The 16,261-nt window shown below is 37.9% G+C and overlaps 1 protein-coding gene across 1 annotated transcript; it reads left to right on the forward strand.

Moving 5' to 3' along the window:
• The first annotated feature begins 261 nt into the window (after positions 1-261).
• Positions 262-15,479, forward strand: LOC126968938 (ubiquitin carboxyl-terminal hydrolase 30 homolog). The gene is made up of 9 exons (XM_050814166.1): positions 262-773; positions 854-1,026; positions 8,594-8,744; positions 10,306-10,484; positions 10,567-10,654; positions 10,719-10,837; positions 10,913-11,044; positions 11,113-11,306; positions 14,587-15,479. Exons 1-9 carry the CDS (start codon positions 503-505, stop codon positions 14,714-14,716), a joined length of 1,437 nt encoding a protein of 478 aa, XP_050670123.1. The 5' UTR covers positions 262-502; the 3' UTR covers positions 14,717-15,479.
• Positions 15,480-16,261: the final 782 nt, after the last annotated feature.

Consider the following 16,261-nt stretch of genomic DNA (forward strand, 5'->3'; position numbering starts at 1 on the left):
ATTATCAGCAATACCTTAAGCATGTCGTATAAGGGAGTCATAAAAGCAACATAACGCTCAGGTTAGAGATAAACAGCTGTCTGTGAACGCACTGTAGGTTTTATTTATTAACTTGTCAATTAGCTAGGCCACAGATCACTTTATACTAGTAAGAGAGTGATAACTTCATAGTAGTAGACTATAATTGTAAATACTGTATACAATATACAGATTTCAGACTTGATAGAAAATTGTGTAAAGTCTTAACTGTATTGCACTAAAAAAAAAAAATTTTTTGCCTTGTAGCAAAGAGAATTTAAACTCTACTTTGTAGTGATAGACAGACAGACAAACTGTAAGGTATTGTTTTCCATTCACGAAAATATTTAATAACAAATACAGTTTTATTATGTATCAGAATGGAGAAAATTATTGTTCCCAGTAGTGTGAAAATATTGTTACAAACCGAAGCAATGTAAATATTGAATGGCCTACTTAAAATATATATAAATATACTTTGAAAATGGATGGGGGTGATAAAATACTTGTAGCTGCTGGTCTCACAGCCGCAGTAGTGGTTGGTGCGTTTGTGTTGTGGGGTCCAGGAGGTGCTCCTAAGGTTAGGAAGCGGCGTGGGCAAATAGCTGGACTCCACAACCTTGGTCGAACCTGTTTTTTGAACACGCTCCTACAGGCACTGGCAGCCTCTCCAATTTTTATAGACTGGTTGAGAAAGTATGCTAAAGCTGATGGACAGAATAGTATGATAACAACTTTGTACACTGTCATTGAAGGTTAGTTGCTTTGCTCTTCTTCACAAATCAATTAATCCAGAGATAGCATGCCACTGACTTCAAGTAAAATAACATTTTAGTTGTGAATGGCACACATGAGTCAGCACGGGGCACTCCTGTGTGTCCACTGGGAGTCCTGCAGGCGCTGAGAGCTGCTGGATGGGTTGTGCCAGCTGACCAACAAGATGCTCATGAACTGTTGCATGTGCTGCTCACTTGCATTGAAGAAGAGACTGCTGCTATGGCTAGAAAGGTTGGGAGTGAGTGTGACTACAAGTCTGTTACCCTGTTCCACAAATCCAATTTATTTGTTTATTTTTAAATATAATCTTATGAAGCTTCTCAAAGTATGAACATGTTCCTAGAACCATTTCACACAATTAAGACCAAAAGCTGTTTATAAATGTTTAGGACATTGAGGCAGTGTGTGTATATAATATAATTGTCCACATGTAACACTTTCTTAACACTTTAAGCAATTATTTAATTGCTACATGGTGAGTTAGTAACAGTGAATTGGCCACATGGTGATGGCAGATCAGAATAGAGATATCTTATATCATGAGTGTTGTACTAGGCAACTACATTTCAATGACAATTTAATATTTGGAAGAAGTCATAATGCATGATGTGAGAATACAAATTGACCCTTCTTATATCATGAGTATTGTACTAGGCAACTACATTTCAATGATTAATGTTTGGAAGAAGAAATAATGCATGATGTCAGAATACAGATATCACCACCCCTTCTTTTATCATGAGTGTTATACTAGGCAACTACATTTTAATGACAATTTCATATTTGGAAGAAGTCATCATTTTATTTCTTTTATTTTCATTTCTTGAATTTTGATTCTTTATTATCATCCACATCATGCATAATGTGGATGATAATAAAGGAAAATTTTGTCAGTATTTAATTATTGCACTGAAATGTATAATATATATGCTGCCAAGTTCTTGTAAAATACACTTATGATAAAATATTGGCAGCATCTTCCAATATTTATGTTTTGGTTCTCAAACATTTTAAAAATGTTAATTCCATGCCCATCCAAAATGCAAATAAACATTAATTATTGTTTCCAAAATCTTATAATCTAGATAAATCTTAGAATTTGAGAGAACCAATTATGATTTGGATTTACTTAAGAAGTATTTCTTTCTAAATATTTTTTTTCAGTAACATATGTATATATACAGTCCCAGAGGTCAGGTTTTTTATTTCCACAAATTTTATGCACTCAGTACAGTTTTCGGGTTGGCTTTAGAAATTCGCATCCCGAATTTGGGATTGGTATGGTATTTACTTTATGGAGGTATTTCCCCCTTTCAATTGACACCCCTCACGGAGATTCCTGTTTTTTTTTTTTAATTGTGTTTTAAGTTTCGTATAACAGAACAATTTTTCAAGTTCATAGTAAAAATAAATGTGTGACAGTGAAACAGAATATTTTCTAATATATTATTATGACTGCCTTTCTTGGAACTTATAAAAGTTATGAAAAATATTTCTAAATAGTATATTAAAATGATTTCGGTTTTTTATTTTAAGTTATATATACAATGACTTTTTTTTTATCACTAAACTGTGACAGAAGCTAATCAGTGGACCCCAACTTATGGTACTAGTGTATCTAGTCTGCCCTACCCCTAGAGTGGCTACCCAAAAGCAAATGAACAAGAATTACTACAGTAGGAAGACAGCAATCAAGAGCATGCTGATTTTGATTTTAAACTAGCTGAAACATCAAAAACTTTAGGGTTGAGTGGAATCCACAACAAGATATTTTCCCTTTCACATAGACAATTCACAAAAATAGACTTTTCAGAAAACACTCCCACTAAGCGAACTTTTTTATCGGACATTCCCAAATTATTTGACCCCTTGTAGTGGTTGTCTCCAATTTCAACTAAGATGAAAATTTTGTTTCAACAAGTATGACATTCTGCTTGTTTAGTTTATTGCAAGGTGACGTCCCATGGCCGCACATTAGTTCTTATGATAGTAGGAAAGGCAAGATAAGTGCCTATTAATAAAAACTTTACACTACCGAAATTAGAGTAGTGTGGAGCCGTCTTACTAATCAAGCTGTTGACAAATATCAGAGATTGTCTCCAGGGCTACTATATCAAGAATTATTGTTGGAGCAACTCAATGGTTGTGTTAAGATGGATAAATGGTGAGCCGGAGCACTGGAAACCATTTGTAGCAAACATAATCAAGCAAATTATAAAAGCAACACCACCTGAGTTGAGTGCTGGAGGTATGTAAAATCAGAGGAAAACCTGGCTGTCTGCACCACCAGGTGGAATGGATCCTTATGGTTACCAAGCAAAACATCAAGAAAGCAATCAAAACCTCTACATCAATGATTAAGAAGTGAAAGGTCTTGGCAAGTAGCTACTGTTACCAAAAATCAAGATTAAAGCATTATCAAGAAAATGCTTAATAAATTCAGTTCATTAAACAAGGTAACCAGAATATTAGTATGAGTTACAGATTTTTATCAAGAAAATTATCAAAAAAGCAAGTAAAATCAACAAACCTCACAATAAACAAAGCAAAAATTCAAATAATTAAGCAAGAAATTTTTTATCTAGAATATCATGAAAGAGCAATATTAATATGTTTAACCCTATACTAATTCGAGATAATAAAGAGAGACGCGCACGCGGCTAGGCCTGATAAACGGAGTCGGCAAACAGTTTATTTGGAGTTTGAGATAACAACTTTGCTGAAAAGAATGAGCAAGATATACAGTTAACAATAATCAAGAACATTTAGCACTACTTTGGAAGAACCAGACCTCAATAGTAGAAGCAGAGTTTAACCTACTTTACAGTAACTATTATCTCCAAGCAGCATACACTTATCAATCAGCGATGACGTCAGTTGGTAAACGCAGTAAACTCAGAAACCATAGAAAATTCTGTGATTAACGATTTCACTCTGTCAGCAATAATTATAGCAAACAATATTTTGTAACATTTGAAAGAGATGCATGTTTTGTTGGATACATAAACAAATATTTACAACGGGCAGTTAAGTCTACATCTTCTCACGCCTGAGCAGCTCAAAAGAAAAATAAATATTGACACGGGAGTGGGTCAGGGATTGGAAATAATACTCCGCTTATAGGAACGAGTCTTTATTTACGGTCACTTTTTCTGAACTTGCACTTCGCCGGTCTGCCGCTGTTCCTCTTGTGGGCGGCGGTACCTTCAACGCATCACACCGCACCGAACACTAAGTCTCTTCTATCTTCTTCTTCTTGGAACACTTCAACTTTTCACTACTTCTTCTTCTTTACACTTTCGAGTCAGAACTAGAACTGCCGCAGGCCACGCTTAGTACGGCTTATATACCCCCGGATCTGTTCTATTATTAAATTAAAATTGTACTAGAAAATTCTTTTAACTATTTTTATCCTGCTTACACATTTTCCATCCATTTTTTTCTGTTCGATTTGACCCTGAACTTACTAGAAATTTCCATTTGCATAACAAAACCCAAAAAATTCCATACACTGGTAGGTGTATCGAACCCGGGTAGTATTGCTGACGGAGCTGTTGAAATTATCAATGTCTTGAAGTTTGACAACTCTCGTCATATACGCTGCTGGACTATATGATGTTTGACAACTCTCATCATATACGTCGAAGCGTTGCTACGCGACAATATCATCACTGGAAAGATTCCCTAGGACTCATAAGTACCCGTTGGTAGTATTGATTTACCAAAAATCTATCATCTTGTAAAAGTGAAAGCAGAATATTTACATATAATCTTTTATTCTTTTGAGACAAAATAAAAATATTTGTATTTGTATTTATTCGAAACCAAAATATCCCTAGTTCACTGAGATACATACGAAATAAATAAAATAATTGCCGTGCCATAGATATTTAAAGCAACCTAATGATTCATATCAAACCCGTATCAAGTTACCTAGATATCACTTAACGGCCGTTTTCTATAATGTATCTCTAGTTACGGATACATTGCTGTCACCGTATAATGAGAAGATCTTATCTATACATAGTTATGTCCAATATAATTATAGTCCAATGCTTTATGTCGATAGGTTATTGAAATGTACGTAAGCCTAAAAGGATAGATTTGTCTACCTCTAGTAAGTTAAACTAAGGATAGATAGGTTATTGAACACGGCCGTTAAAAAAAGACGCTTTACCGGCGATGACAGAAGGCGATCAAAAATCGTGTCAGCTGCAAGATTCTGACATTATTTTGTGCTCGAATATGTCACCAATTTATAATATCAAGGACGATGAAAATTTATGAGAAATAAATCTAGCAAGTGTAACACATATCAAGAAACTTGCAACATGATGTGGTACGAATGAAAATATACCTATTTTATTTTTGTTGCGGACAATGCCAAGTGAAGCTACTGTGTGAATATCAGATTTCACCGCTGCAGTCATCAAATGCCGACACTTGACAACGAGTCAAGGTTGTGTTGTAAAGTTCAAAGATTTTACGGTATTCACTCACAAGCAATACCTATTGCTTGTGAGTGAATGATTTGCCTTTGGCCTAACTCATGCGAGTTATTTGCAAATCAAGGCAAATCCTCAGGTACCTAAACTTTCTCCGATCAATCTTCTGATAAACATATCTATACCTATACGGCCCACTAGTAACTCGAAATATTATATCAGCTAACATGGAATACAGCTGATTCAGATTCGATTCAAAAGATCGTGCCGTTGTACATCACCGTCGGTCGGCGTCATCGTAACAGCAGCAGCTCAGTGGGTGGTGCAGAGACTACCGAAGAGGTCTTCGATGGAGGCGGGTCAAGGCCGCTTGCTTCTCCAGGTGTAAGTGACAGTGCTTAGTGCACTGTTAGTGATCGGTGCGTTTTGAATGTTCATGTGTGTGATAGTGAAATAGAGTCAACAGAGTACTGAGTGTTCCACGCTCTGTCGTAGTAAATAAGCAAAACAATCGCACGTCACCTAGTTTTCGCGCGGCTTATGTAGTCGGGGGCAACTAGTAAACTTGGAGTAGGAGTAGTGGTAGGTATTTATTTTGAGTTTTATTATTTTCTTCATAAGATCGCTTTCCATTCGCTTATAACATTCTGTCTTATCTTGTAGCTGAATTACTGTTACACGTCCACAACATGGCCTTTACAAACACCATTGAGTGAATAGCTGAATCGTGAGAAGATAGTTTAGGGTGGTTCCTTCTTCAAACTTTTCCAGCATATATTTTCACTGATCAACAGGACGTGATTTTTGCTGTTCGGTCAGGGAATGAGGTACCATCGCACGGCAAACTTCCTAACTTTTAAGGTGTTCGTCCAGGATTTTGGAAACTGCCTGAGATCTAATTATCTATATTCTCTATGTTGATGACTTAATATATGTTACAGGATTGGCATTTGATGGTCGGCCAGTCTAGATTTATCGTTCCGAATAACGGTTAAATTCACGAAACCATAAGTAAATGTTGCTATCACAGTAGCACAAATTGCTGTGACTTCAAACCAATTTCACTACGACACCTATAAATTACTTTGAACGAGCTATGTACAACGCTTCATTTTAATGAGTATCTGATGTACTTTGCTTTTTTTCTGATTACAGTAAATCAATATTGTATCAGTGCAAAAAAAAATGTGGTCTCTTGTCATTCAACAACTGGGCAACAGCTGGTATTCATAGGAGCAGACAACGGTTATATGAACTATATAGTGAGAGATCATCATGTAATCGTGATGTATCTTTTCTTCTATATATAAAAAAATATTCAAAATTATTTAAGAAAGTATGTACTATTGCTAAGTCAATGCATGTTAGATAAATACTTAAAATTTCTTCAAATAAAATAAAAATGACATGGAAAGTTATTAACTGGGAATCTGAAAGAGCGAAAGACTGCAAGTTTGAATACAATCTAATAATAAACAATACAAAAATCCACTCTGAGCAGGAAGTAGCTTCTGCTTTTGAGAATTTTTTTCTGACCTTCCAGTCTCTATCTCAAGCACCCTTGCATTCTCCACCAGTGTTGCCGAGTCACTTCTTTTGGAAAATGTAAAGGAATGTAAACATAATTTCAAATTCAGTGTTGTTAGCCCAGTAGAAATAATTAAATCTTTCAGATCTTTAGAAATAAAAAAAGCTGCTGATATATGGGGCATATCTGTAAAAATAATAAGTTCTGTTATTGACGTCATAGCACCATACGTAGCACTAGTTTTTAATAGCTGTATTGAACATGGCGTGTTTCCTGACCTTCTGAAATATAGTAAAATTACACCAATATTTTAATCGGGACTCACTTCTGACCCGAATAACTATCGCCCTGTTTCAGTGTTGCCGACCCTAAGTAAAATTTTTGAAAAAAATATTTTAAGCCAAATGCTTACTCACTTTAACACTTATAAGTTACTTCATATAAAACAATTTGGCTTTACTAGGGGACGCTCGACTACGGATGCAGGTGTTGAACTCATCAGGAATATTTTTGAAGCCTGGGTGGAATCACAGAATGCACTTGGTATCTTCTGTGATTTATCTAAGGTTTTTGATTGTGTTCAACATTCAACGCTGGTCAGGAACAATGGTATAAGAGGATCTGCACTCGATCTTCTGATATCATATTTAAATAATAGGATTCAGAGGGTCGAGGTAAATGGTAGGAGATCTCCTGGGGCTCCTCTCGGTATAGGGGTACCACAAGGGTCTATTCTTAGACCCTTCCTCTTCCTAATTTATATAAATGATCTACCTAACCTTGTAGAAAAAAAACACAAGGTGGTATTGTTTGCGGATGACACTTCACTTATATTCAAAGTGAAACGAAGCCAAGTTTTATATGACGAAGTAAACAATGCTCTATCTGACATCGTGAACTGGTTTAGCGCCAATAACTTGTTGTTAAATAGTCATAAAACTAAATATATTTAATTTATCGCGCCAAATGTCAAAAATGTAGATGCAAATATTTTATTAAACGGAGACGTGGTAAATCCAGTGGAATCTGTTGTATTTCTTGGCATTACTCCAGTATTCCAAATTGCAGTGGGGCCCCCATATTGAAGGATTGGCGAATAGGCTTAGTTCTGCAGCAGATGCGGTTAAGAAAATTAGACTGTTAACTGACATAGATACGGCGCGATTAGTATATTTTAGTTATTTTCATAGTATTATGTCCTATGGTATATTGTTATGGGGCAGTACGGCCGATATTAATACCATCTTTGTGCTGCAGAAGAGGGCTATTCGCGCGATTTATAACCTAGGTCCTAAGGAATCATTAAGAGAAAAATTTAAAGAAATAAACATTTTGACTGTTGCTTCTCAATACATTTTTGATAATGTAGTGCATGTTCATAAGCACATTGAGGAATTTTCTAGAAACTGTGACATTCACAATGTTAGCACGAGGAACAAACATACACTTGTTATGCCTACTACTCGGTTGGGTCGAGTTAGTAAAGCTTTTGTTGGTTGTTGGGCGATGTATATGCTTCTACAATATAATCCCAGAAAATGTACAAAACAAATGAGTTACGAAATTTAAAAGAATTGTTAAAAAACGTTTGTGTGGCAAAGGTTACTATAGCATAAACGATTTTCTTAATGACACCACGGACTAAAGCGAACACCCTCAGGCACTTATTGTACGATATCTCATTGTCACCCATATTTTTATATTAAAAAAAAGCCCGCTGAGTTTCTTGCGCCCATTCTTCTCAGGTCTGAGGCAGTCTCTTTTGAATGGGTGGTTCAATAAGTGATTTTAAATCCTATTTGGAATAAAAAAATTGAATTTACAGCCGGGCTGCCTGTCGGATGCCCTGGGGCTGAGCGGAGGGAAGGCGTGGTCTGCGCTGGCGTCCCCCGCGTCGCCGCCGGCGGGCTCGTGGCCGCTGCGCCCGGCCCGGCCCGCCTCTGCCGCGCCGGCCGAACCGGACTTGGTGGACTCGGGTATGTCGTCATAATATGTATCACAGGCTGGGCTACATCGACCTGATGATGCTCATAAACTATATCAACTAAACTTTTATGATTATTTGACATTCCAATTAGTACCAACATTCAGTTATGATAATATTAATACAATAATTGGAACCTGTTAATATTATATTGATTTAGTTATTATATTTAGTATATTTTTATTCATTGTAATATACTATAATCACATGCAAAATCTTAGTGATGTCACTTTATTATGAAGTTGGTAGTTTCGTATTTTTAAGATTGGTAGTAGGGTACCTAACTGTTACCAATTGCTCTCAGCTATTAACGACTTATTGTTGGGGCAGTCGGAAGTATCAGACGTGCTGGCTGCTTGTCACCCGACTGTCCTATTGTTATAAATCATTTAGTGTAACTTGTAAACAGTTGTGATTATAGTGAAATATATATTCTATTCGAGTGGTTCGTAAAAGTGTTATTAAATTATTATACATATAATTTATTTACTTCAAGGAAACTATGCGTCATGCTCGTGAACGAACGCTTCTTGTGGCTGATTGATCCTGTGATCGAGAACGCTGCTTATGTTTTTCAAATATTTAAAATGTTTATTAAAACTGATCTTCTGCTAGCGATACGTTCCAATAGTTACCGTCAACGCCAATACAACTCTACCTTTAGATTCTTTACGCGGCAAATCGCCCGTCCGATGTCAATTAGTAAAATGAATAGTAAACATAGCCTAGGTCGACACCTATTGTAAGATACCAGTTCGGTCTATATACATCTAGTATAATTACATTTAGAATTGAGACCACGAGTACCAGAGTAACCGAGCAGTGCCTAGTTTCTACATAACTCCTGCACTGAGTTATGAAGCAAAATAGAACATTCGTAATAGTTGATTTGAGTCAACTACTTTTATAATTTTTATGTTTATAAGTAATCAAAACAATTATTTACAATTATAATTGACTTTTTCAGATAGTGTGTCTTTTTAAGATATTATTATATTTTCAATTAATATTTATAAAATCAACCATAGAAATCTAAATATTAGTAGGTATTTATAGATCGAGACTAAACGAAAGTCGAAACAGCTGACGTGAAGCGACTCGTGAATAAGGTATATTTCAGTAAATCTAACGACCGAGACTTCCACAACCTGTAACCTTAAATTGAAATATTACATTGCATTCGTCCCTTGTTTGACTAAATCGCTGTTTTTTTTACATAAAATTTAATAAAGCTATAATTTTTACTCACTATGAGACTCATAGTTAATAGCATTGCTGTAATATTCGGAGCGTTGCAAACGTAAGCGTACGTACGTACAATCCCGCATGGGATATAAGCACAACATTTCAATTACCTACAATATTATTTTGTTATTTTGTTTCGCATACAGCGAGAGTTCAGCAGATAGGTAGGTAACTTTCCTATTGCTAACTAAGCCACGTCGGTTAGGCCACGCCGGTTGTCATAGCCTGAATTATGGCCTTGGTCAAATTTCAAGTAATTATTACAATAATTTTGATTGAGTGCCAAATGTTAAGACAATTGTCAACAGATGAATGCGGTGCGGAGTCACCCCCGGCGCCGCTCCGCAAGGGCGTGTCGCGCTCCTTCTGCCAGCTGAGCGGCGTCGGCCGGCGCTGGCTGGCCGGCCCGCGGCCGCGCCCCGCGCCCGCGCCGCCCTTCTGCGGCACGCTCGCCTCGCGCACCGCCTGCACCGCCTGCTCCACCAAGGTAGGCAGCTCCCGCGCAGCCGCACGGCCGACAAGCCAATTACATCTATATTGCAACTTTATATTATGACGTCGGATTCCAGAGCCCGGTCCGCTACGACAAGTTCGACAGCATCTCTCTGTCAATGAGCAACGCGAACGTCGGACAGAGTGGCTCCTACAGCTTGGCAGGTACGGCTTCGGCTCCAGAGTTGTGCCTCTGACGGATTGGACTAGACATAATTATATATTACAGGCCTGCTGCGGGCGTTCACGGCGCCGGAGATGGTGTCGGGGCTGCGCTGCAGCAAGTGTTGTGCGGCCGAGGGCGAGCGCGCCGGCACCAAGCACATCCGCACGCTCAGCTTCGGCAAGGTGGGAGAACTCATTACAGTTGGAAACGATGTTGTAATGTATTTTATTAATAAAATCAATCATGTTTTGTGTCAGTTGCCGTGGTGCCTGTGTTTGCACATATCTCGCGTAGAATGGAGCGTCGGTGGGCTCAGCAAGCGCGGGGACTTCGTGGCGTTCCCCGAGACACTCTGCTTGGCGCCGTACACCGCGCACCGGCCCGCGCAGGTACCCACCGCCCCATCGGACACGCTTTAGGTCATATAAACAAACTAACACAGTGTTCCATCTACCAGCCGGACCTCTCCAAGCTGACGGAGGCGTGTCGCCTGCGTGCCGGCCTATCGCTGCTGAACGCGGGCGAGGGTGCGGGCGAGGGGTCGATCTCCGGAGCGCAGTACCGGCTGGCCGCCGTGGTGGTGCACGTGGGTGGCCCGCGCTCCGGACACTTCGCAACTTACCGCCGCGGGAACGGCTTTGAGAACAAACGGTATACCCTAACAGTCAACATGATTTTTGCCCTGTACTTCCTCAGGGCGTAAAAAGTATAGTCCCAGGTCAAAAAGTGCAAAAGTCAGTCCCTAGTCAAAATTTGAGGACCGCGTCTACAGGTCCCATTGTTGTGACGCAGAAAAGGATCATCTCATGGGCTTCGTTCAAACGACAATTGCCGACTTACCTGCACAGAACCACTTCTCTGGAATCGTAGTCTTGGGTGACTAAAACGGGCTTAATGACGAATGGATTGGGTCGCGCAATATAAACTACGTAAGCATGGCGATCTGTGCTTAATATTACATTAGCGTATAATCTGACCCACCCCTAGCTGAGTCGCCATCTGCGGCTCTCATACGTAGATAGCCAAATGAACTTATGAAGTCGTTATTGAATCTTCTGATGACTGCAAATACACATAGCGTATATGGATCTCCGTTATCATCTCGTACCCTTCGAGGGTGCGACGACGTCGTTATCAGATGCAGTACAGATGAAACACTCATTGCACATCCTCTATGAATATGGTTTTTCAATGCGTAAACGTAGAATCTCTTTGGGAAGTCCAATTCTTCAACCATTTGAGATACGTCAGCTCCCTGCAAAAGGTATAGTACGATACATGAAAAGAATCAGTCTTAGCAGTGAGCTATATATCACATTGGTTGCAGTGAAACAGGACTGTAATACAGCCGTTTTACAAACCATAACGGTGTATTGTCATATATCTAATGTTGGGCCTCAGGGTAGCAGGGCGAACCATGTTTTACTGAAGCCCTTATCCCCATTGAATGGATCTCTGGTGGGGTGGACCGTTTTTTTTATTATTTTATATTTATTCAGTAAGAAACAAACAGTGTTTTTTATAAAAAAAAAAATATACAATGTACAAGTGTACACGGTGAGCGTTTCTATGGTCCCATGCTACCGTGACCCCGTGGACACGGCAAGACAGCCGTCAAAAAATATATCAGTATTTCTTTGGCTTTAGCTGGCGGCGGCCATTTTACACGCTTTATATTAGCTTCACTTGTATGTATGTTTGTAACTGACTCCTTTAGACGCGATTTTAATCCACTTTAAACAGCCAGATTTCATTCAAACTTTGTAGATTTATCGAGGACCGATGACAATACACTAATTTGATAAGATTATTCATTTTTCAAAATAAAATTTTTATATAATATGCCAATTTATATAATTTTTAAATAAATAATTTACTAATAAGCGCCATCTAGTAATTTATTGTAAACTACAAAGGAACCGCGCGACATGTCAAGACAGTTCCACAAAGTTATAGTGTTTAAATCGCTTAGGAGCGAATAGATGGCGGTGTATTTGTATTTCACGCCATCTAGCAGCATGTTAATAAAATCTTAGGGTAATTATGAAATGATATCATGGAACCTACGCGTATACAAATGATTTTGTAATAATGAATTAATGTTTTTATTTACGAAAATATGCCGCTGTTTAAGTAATCTGTTTCCATTATAAATTATTAATGCTACTGTATACGTACCAAGTGTTAACAGTAGTTTGCAACCATCCTAAACACAATGGTGGAAGTCGTACCAGAAAACCAAAAAGTTGTTTAGCGTTAACGCGCAATGAATTTATTACCTTCTCGTAGAGACGCACCAACCAAAGCGCCACATAATTCCAATTTTGGAGTTGTTTGATAGCCCCACACGACTTTTTGCTATCAATAATCTAATTGTAATTTCACCATTATCGTTAAGACCACGTAAATAAATAGATGGACCGTATGCTTGTTCAGATCGGCTTCGGTGAAAATGTGAAGTTCTAGCTCAACATCTCCCGGGCTACATCGACGACAACCGGAACAAACGTGTGTATGAAATCGAGACTTTGCTTTGCAGTCTCGCATTGGACTACGAAATTTAGTCCAATTCAACCCAAAGAAGACACAAGTTTGTGCGTTCATCGCTAAAAAGTCTCTCTTTGTGGTATCCCCTTGATTCGAGATCGCTCCCCTAACTGCCACAGCCTATATCAGCGTCGATAGGATCGACTGACGTTCATTTTAGTGGTCAATTGGAAGAGAAGGCCAAACTGGCCTCTAAAAAGCTTGGTGTACTCAGTAAGGCGAGACAGTACTTCACTACACGCCACCACCTGCAATATTTATATCTAATATATAAAATTCTCGTGTCATGGTGTTAAACATTGAACTCCTCCGAAACGGCTTGACCGATTCTCATGAAACTTTTATCATTTTTTAAATTTGTTTGATTGTGAGTCAGCATTAAAAAATACATTTAACTTCAAATATTCACCCATCTACGATCAACAGTTACTTTTGTATCGCGATTTTAATATCGGCAATACAACGTTTGCTGGGTCAGCTAGTATAATATATATATAAAGCGCAACTCTGGGCGGGCGCATACAGCGAAGAGCGGCTCAAATCATCGACGATCTATTTGATTTCGGATCGGCTTCGGTGAGTGCCAGCGGCCGAATACCACCAACGGACACTACGTGAAAATGCTAAATACCACCCGCATAACGTTGACGTCTGGCATTCCACAACCGCGCGGTTTTCAATATAATTCTTGCCTCGTACAGCAGCAGTATTTTGTCGAATCAATTACCAGCTGCTGCTTTGCCGAACCGATACGACTTACGCACCTTCAAAAAAAAGCATACTCTCACCTTAAAGGCTGGCAATGCATCTCTTGACACCTGCTTTTGCGATGTCCATGAGCGGCTGCCTCGCCACTCCCCACCACGTGAGGCTCTTGCCCGTTTGCCCACTCTTATATAATAAAAAACACTTGGCAGGCGGGTTGGCGATCGCAGTTGATGGTGGTACTCTCTCGGAAAGATGTTCTCACAGCAGATGCCTAGCTATCCGCCATTGGACTGATTTCATGTCGATTACCTTAGCCTACTGCTACAATAAATCATCAGGTCAATCAAATAAGTCAGGGGTTTAGATAATTTTAGGGGGTAACATTTTTGACATTTTATATAACTTACTTTATTACGTAATGCAGCATTAATAAAGGGTTTTGATTTATTATTTTATTTTTAGTGGTGTCTCCGCATTTTACTGCATCTCCGTATCAAATATCGTACAGGACTTTTTTTTAACACAGTGTTTGTATACAGCTGCATATTGCACTTAGACTTCAATGTCGTGCACTTAAATTTCACAACATGGTGGTATGCAGCACACCGGTGCTACATGAAGCCCGTACATGATAACTTCAGAAAACATTGTGTAAGGGCCCACATGTTTCCCGCAGCTGGTGGTACACGTCAGACACGCTGGTGCATGAGGTGTCGCTGCAGGAGGTACTGCGCTGTGCCGCCTATCTGCTGTTCTATGAGAAGCTGCTCGAGGCCACACCGGCGGCCCTCAGCACACAATTCTGAATGGCTACACACCAAACTCATTATCCTAGTGTTACTGTCGACAAAGCAGTATCCTTTGGGAATTTAAAATAATTTAAAGGTACTAAATTGCAATGTACCTGATCTTTACACCCTTTTAACAAAATATTTTGTTATTGTTGATATATTTATTATCATTAATTTTAAAAGAACTTTGTATGAAGGGTCATCTAAGTATTACAGTAATTATACATTTTGTATGTAAATATTTAATTAAAATAAATGACAAAGATGCTTCACATTGACTTAAATATGAATACAAAACTGTGTTATGTAATTTTGTGAATAATTTGTTATGTGTAAATCCATTTAATAATATTTGTCAATCCATAACTTAGGTCTTAGATGAAATAATGTATCATACCATAGCAGAGCTAGGAGCAATGTTTGCGAGTGATTCATTCAGTGAGATTCAATATCTTTCAAAAATATTTTACTACATTTATGTTATATTTCAGTGTCATAAATGTGGATGTATTATTGTTTTTTTGGTACCATGATAATTTCTGAACTTTTACTTAAGTACTTTATCATAGCTAATTCTCACCAATTTAAGTGATTGATAAAATATATCACACAAATGGAAACCGAGAGCTAAAAGTATATACTTTTAGTTCCTAGTGCCCTAGTTTGTTGAGGCATTTTTAGTGAACATTGCGAGAGAATGCCAAAAATATCATCAGCAATTTTTTGACATTAAGGAATTTCAGTCTATTTCAGGGTTTAAATAGACAAGTGCTATTAGTTATTAGTGCTAGTCCCCATACAAGAGTTCCGAAACGCCATATGTCCATATAAGATATCATATTTTTTACCTTTATTCAATGTCCACTTAACAACTGATGCCAAAAAATAAGAAAATATATGTCAGTGTCCTCGGATATACCCGTTTACACTGAGAGGGACACAGACATATTTCATAAGAATTAAAATAAATGTGTAGCCTTAGCATGTACCACAGCCTCATATGTGTACTAGTAGACATAAGTTTAATTTCTGGACCATAAACAATGAATTGAGTGACAACAACTGAGATAGAAAATATCATCCTATCCTCAATTATATATTAATTACTATATCAATAAGAACATATACTCACACAATATTGTAGAGCTAGTTCTTGATTTATTTTTTGCTCAATTAAACTTTATTCATATGTTCATATTTTTTTCTAAAATTTATTAGATCTTTGCCCATAAAGAAAACATTATTAATTAGGATAAGTCCATGATTCCAGAGCCCTTAGAGTAACACATGGTTCATGGACCTCAAAGGGTACATGGACTTGGTGGAACCTCTCCATGTGTCGAATATGGTACACCGGACTGTTAATGTTTTGAAGGATATGGCAAATAGTTCTGCTATTGTTTTATTTAAGTTGTGTGATTATATAACCTCATAATTCGTTCAAAATGTATTATAAAAAGTAAAACATATTGTGCCATTTCTATTATCTTATGCATTAATTTAATAAATTGCCACATGTTGACTTGTGCTTGTAAGCTTCACTTATCTAATAAGCCTGAT

Source organism: Leptidea sinapis, chromosome 17 (assembly GCF_905404315.1).
Source record: "Leptidea sinapis chromosome 17, ilLepSina1.1, whole genome shotgun sequence".
Classification (NCBI taxonomy): domain Eukaryota; kingdom Metazoa; phylum Arthropoda; class Insecta; order Lepidoptera; family Pieridae; genus Leptidea; species Leptidea sinapis.

Excerpts from the sequence above, each read along its gene's own strand:
- LOC126968938 (XM_050814166.1), top strand. The coding sequence starts at position 503 with ATGGATGGGGGTGATAAAATACTTGTAGCTGCTGGTCTCACAGCCGCA. Across the intron at positions 1,027-8,593 it reads CTGCTGCTATGGCTAGAAAG|CCGGGCTGCCTGTCGGATGC; the intron begins GTTGGGAGTGAG and ends TTGAATTTACAG. Across the intron at positions 8,745-10,305 it reads ACCGGACTTGGTGGACTCGG|ATGAATGCGGTGCGGAGTCA; the intron begins GTATGTCGTCAT and ends AATTGTCAACAG.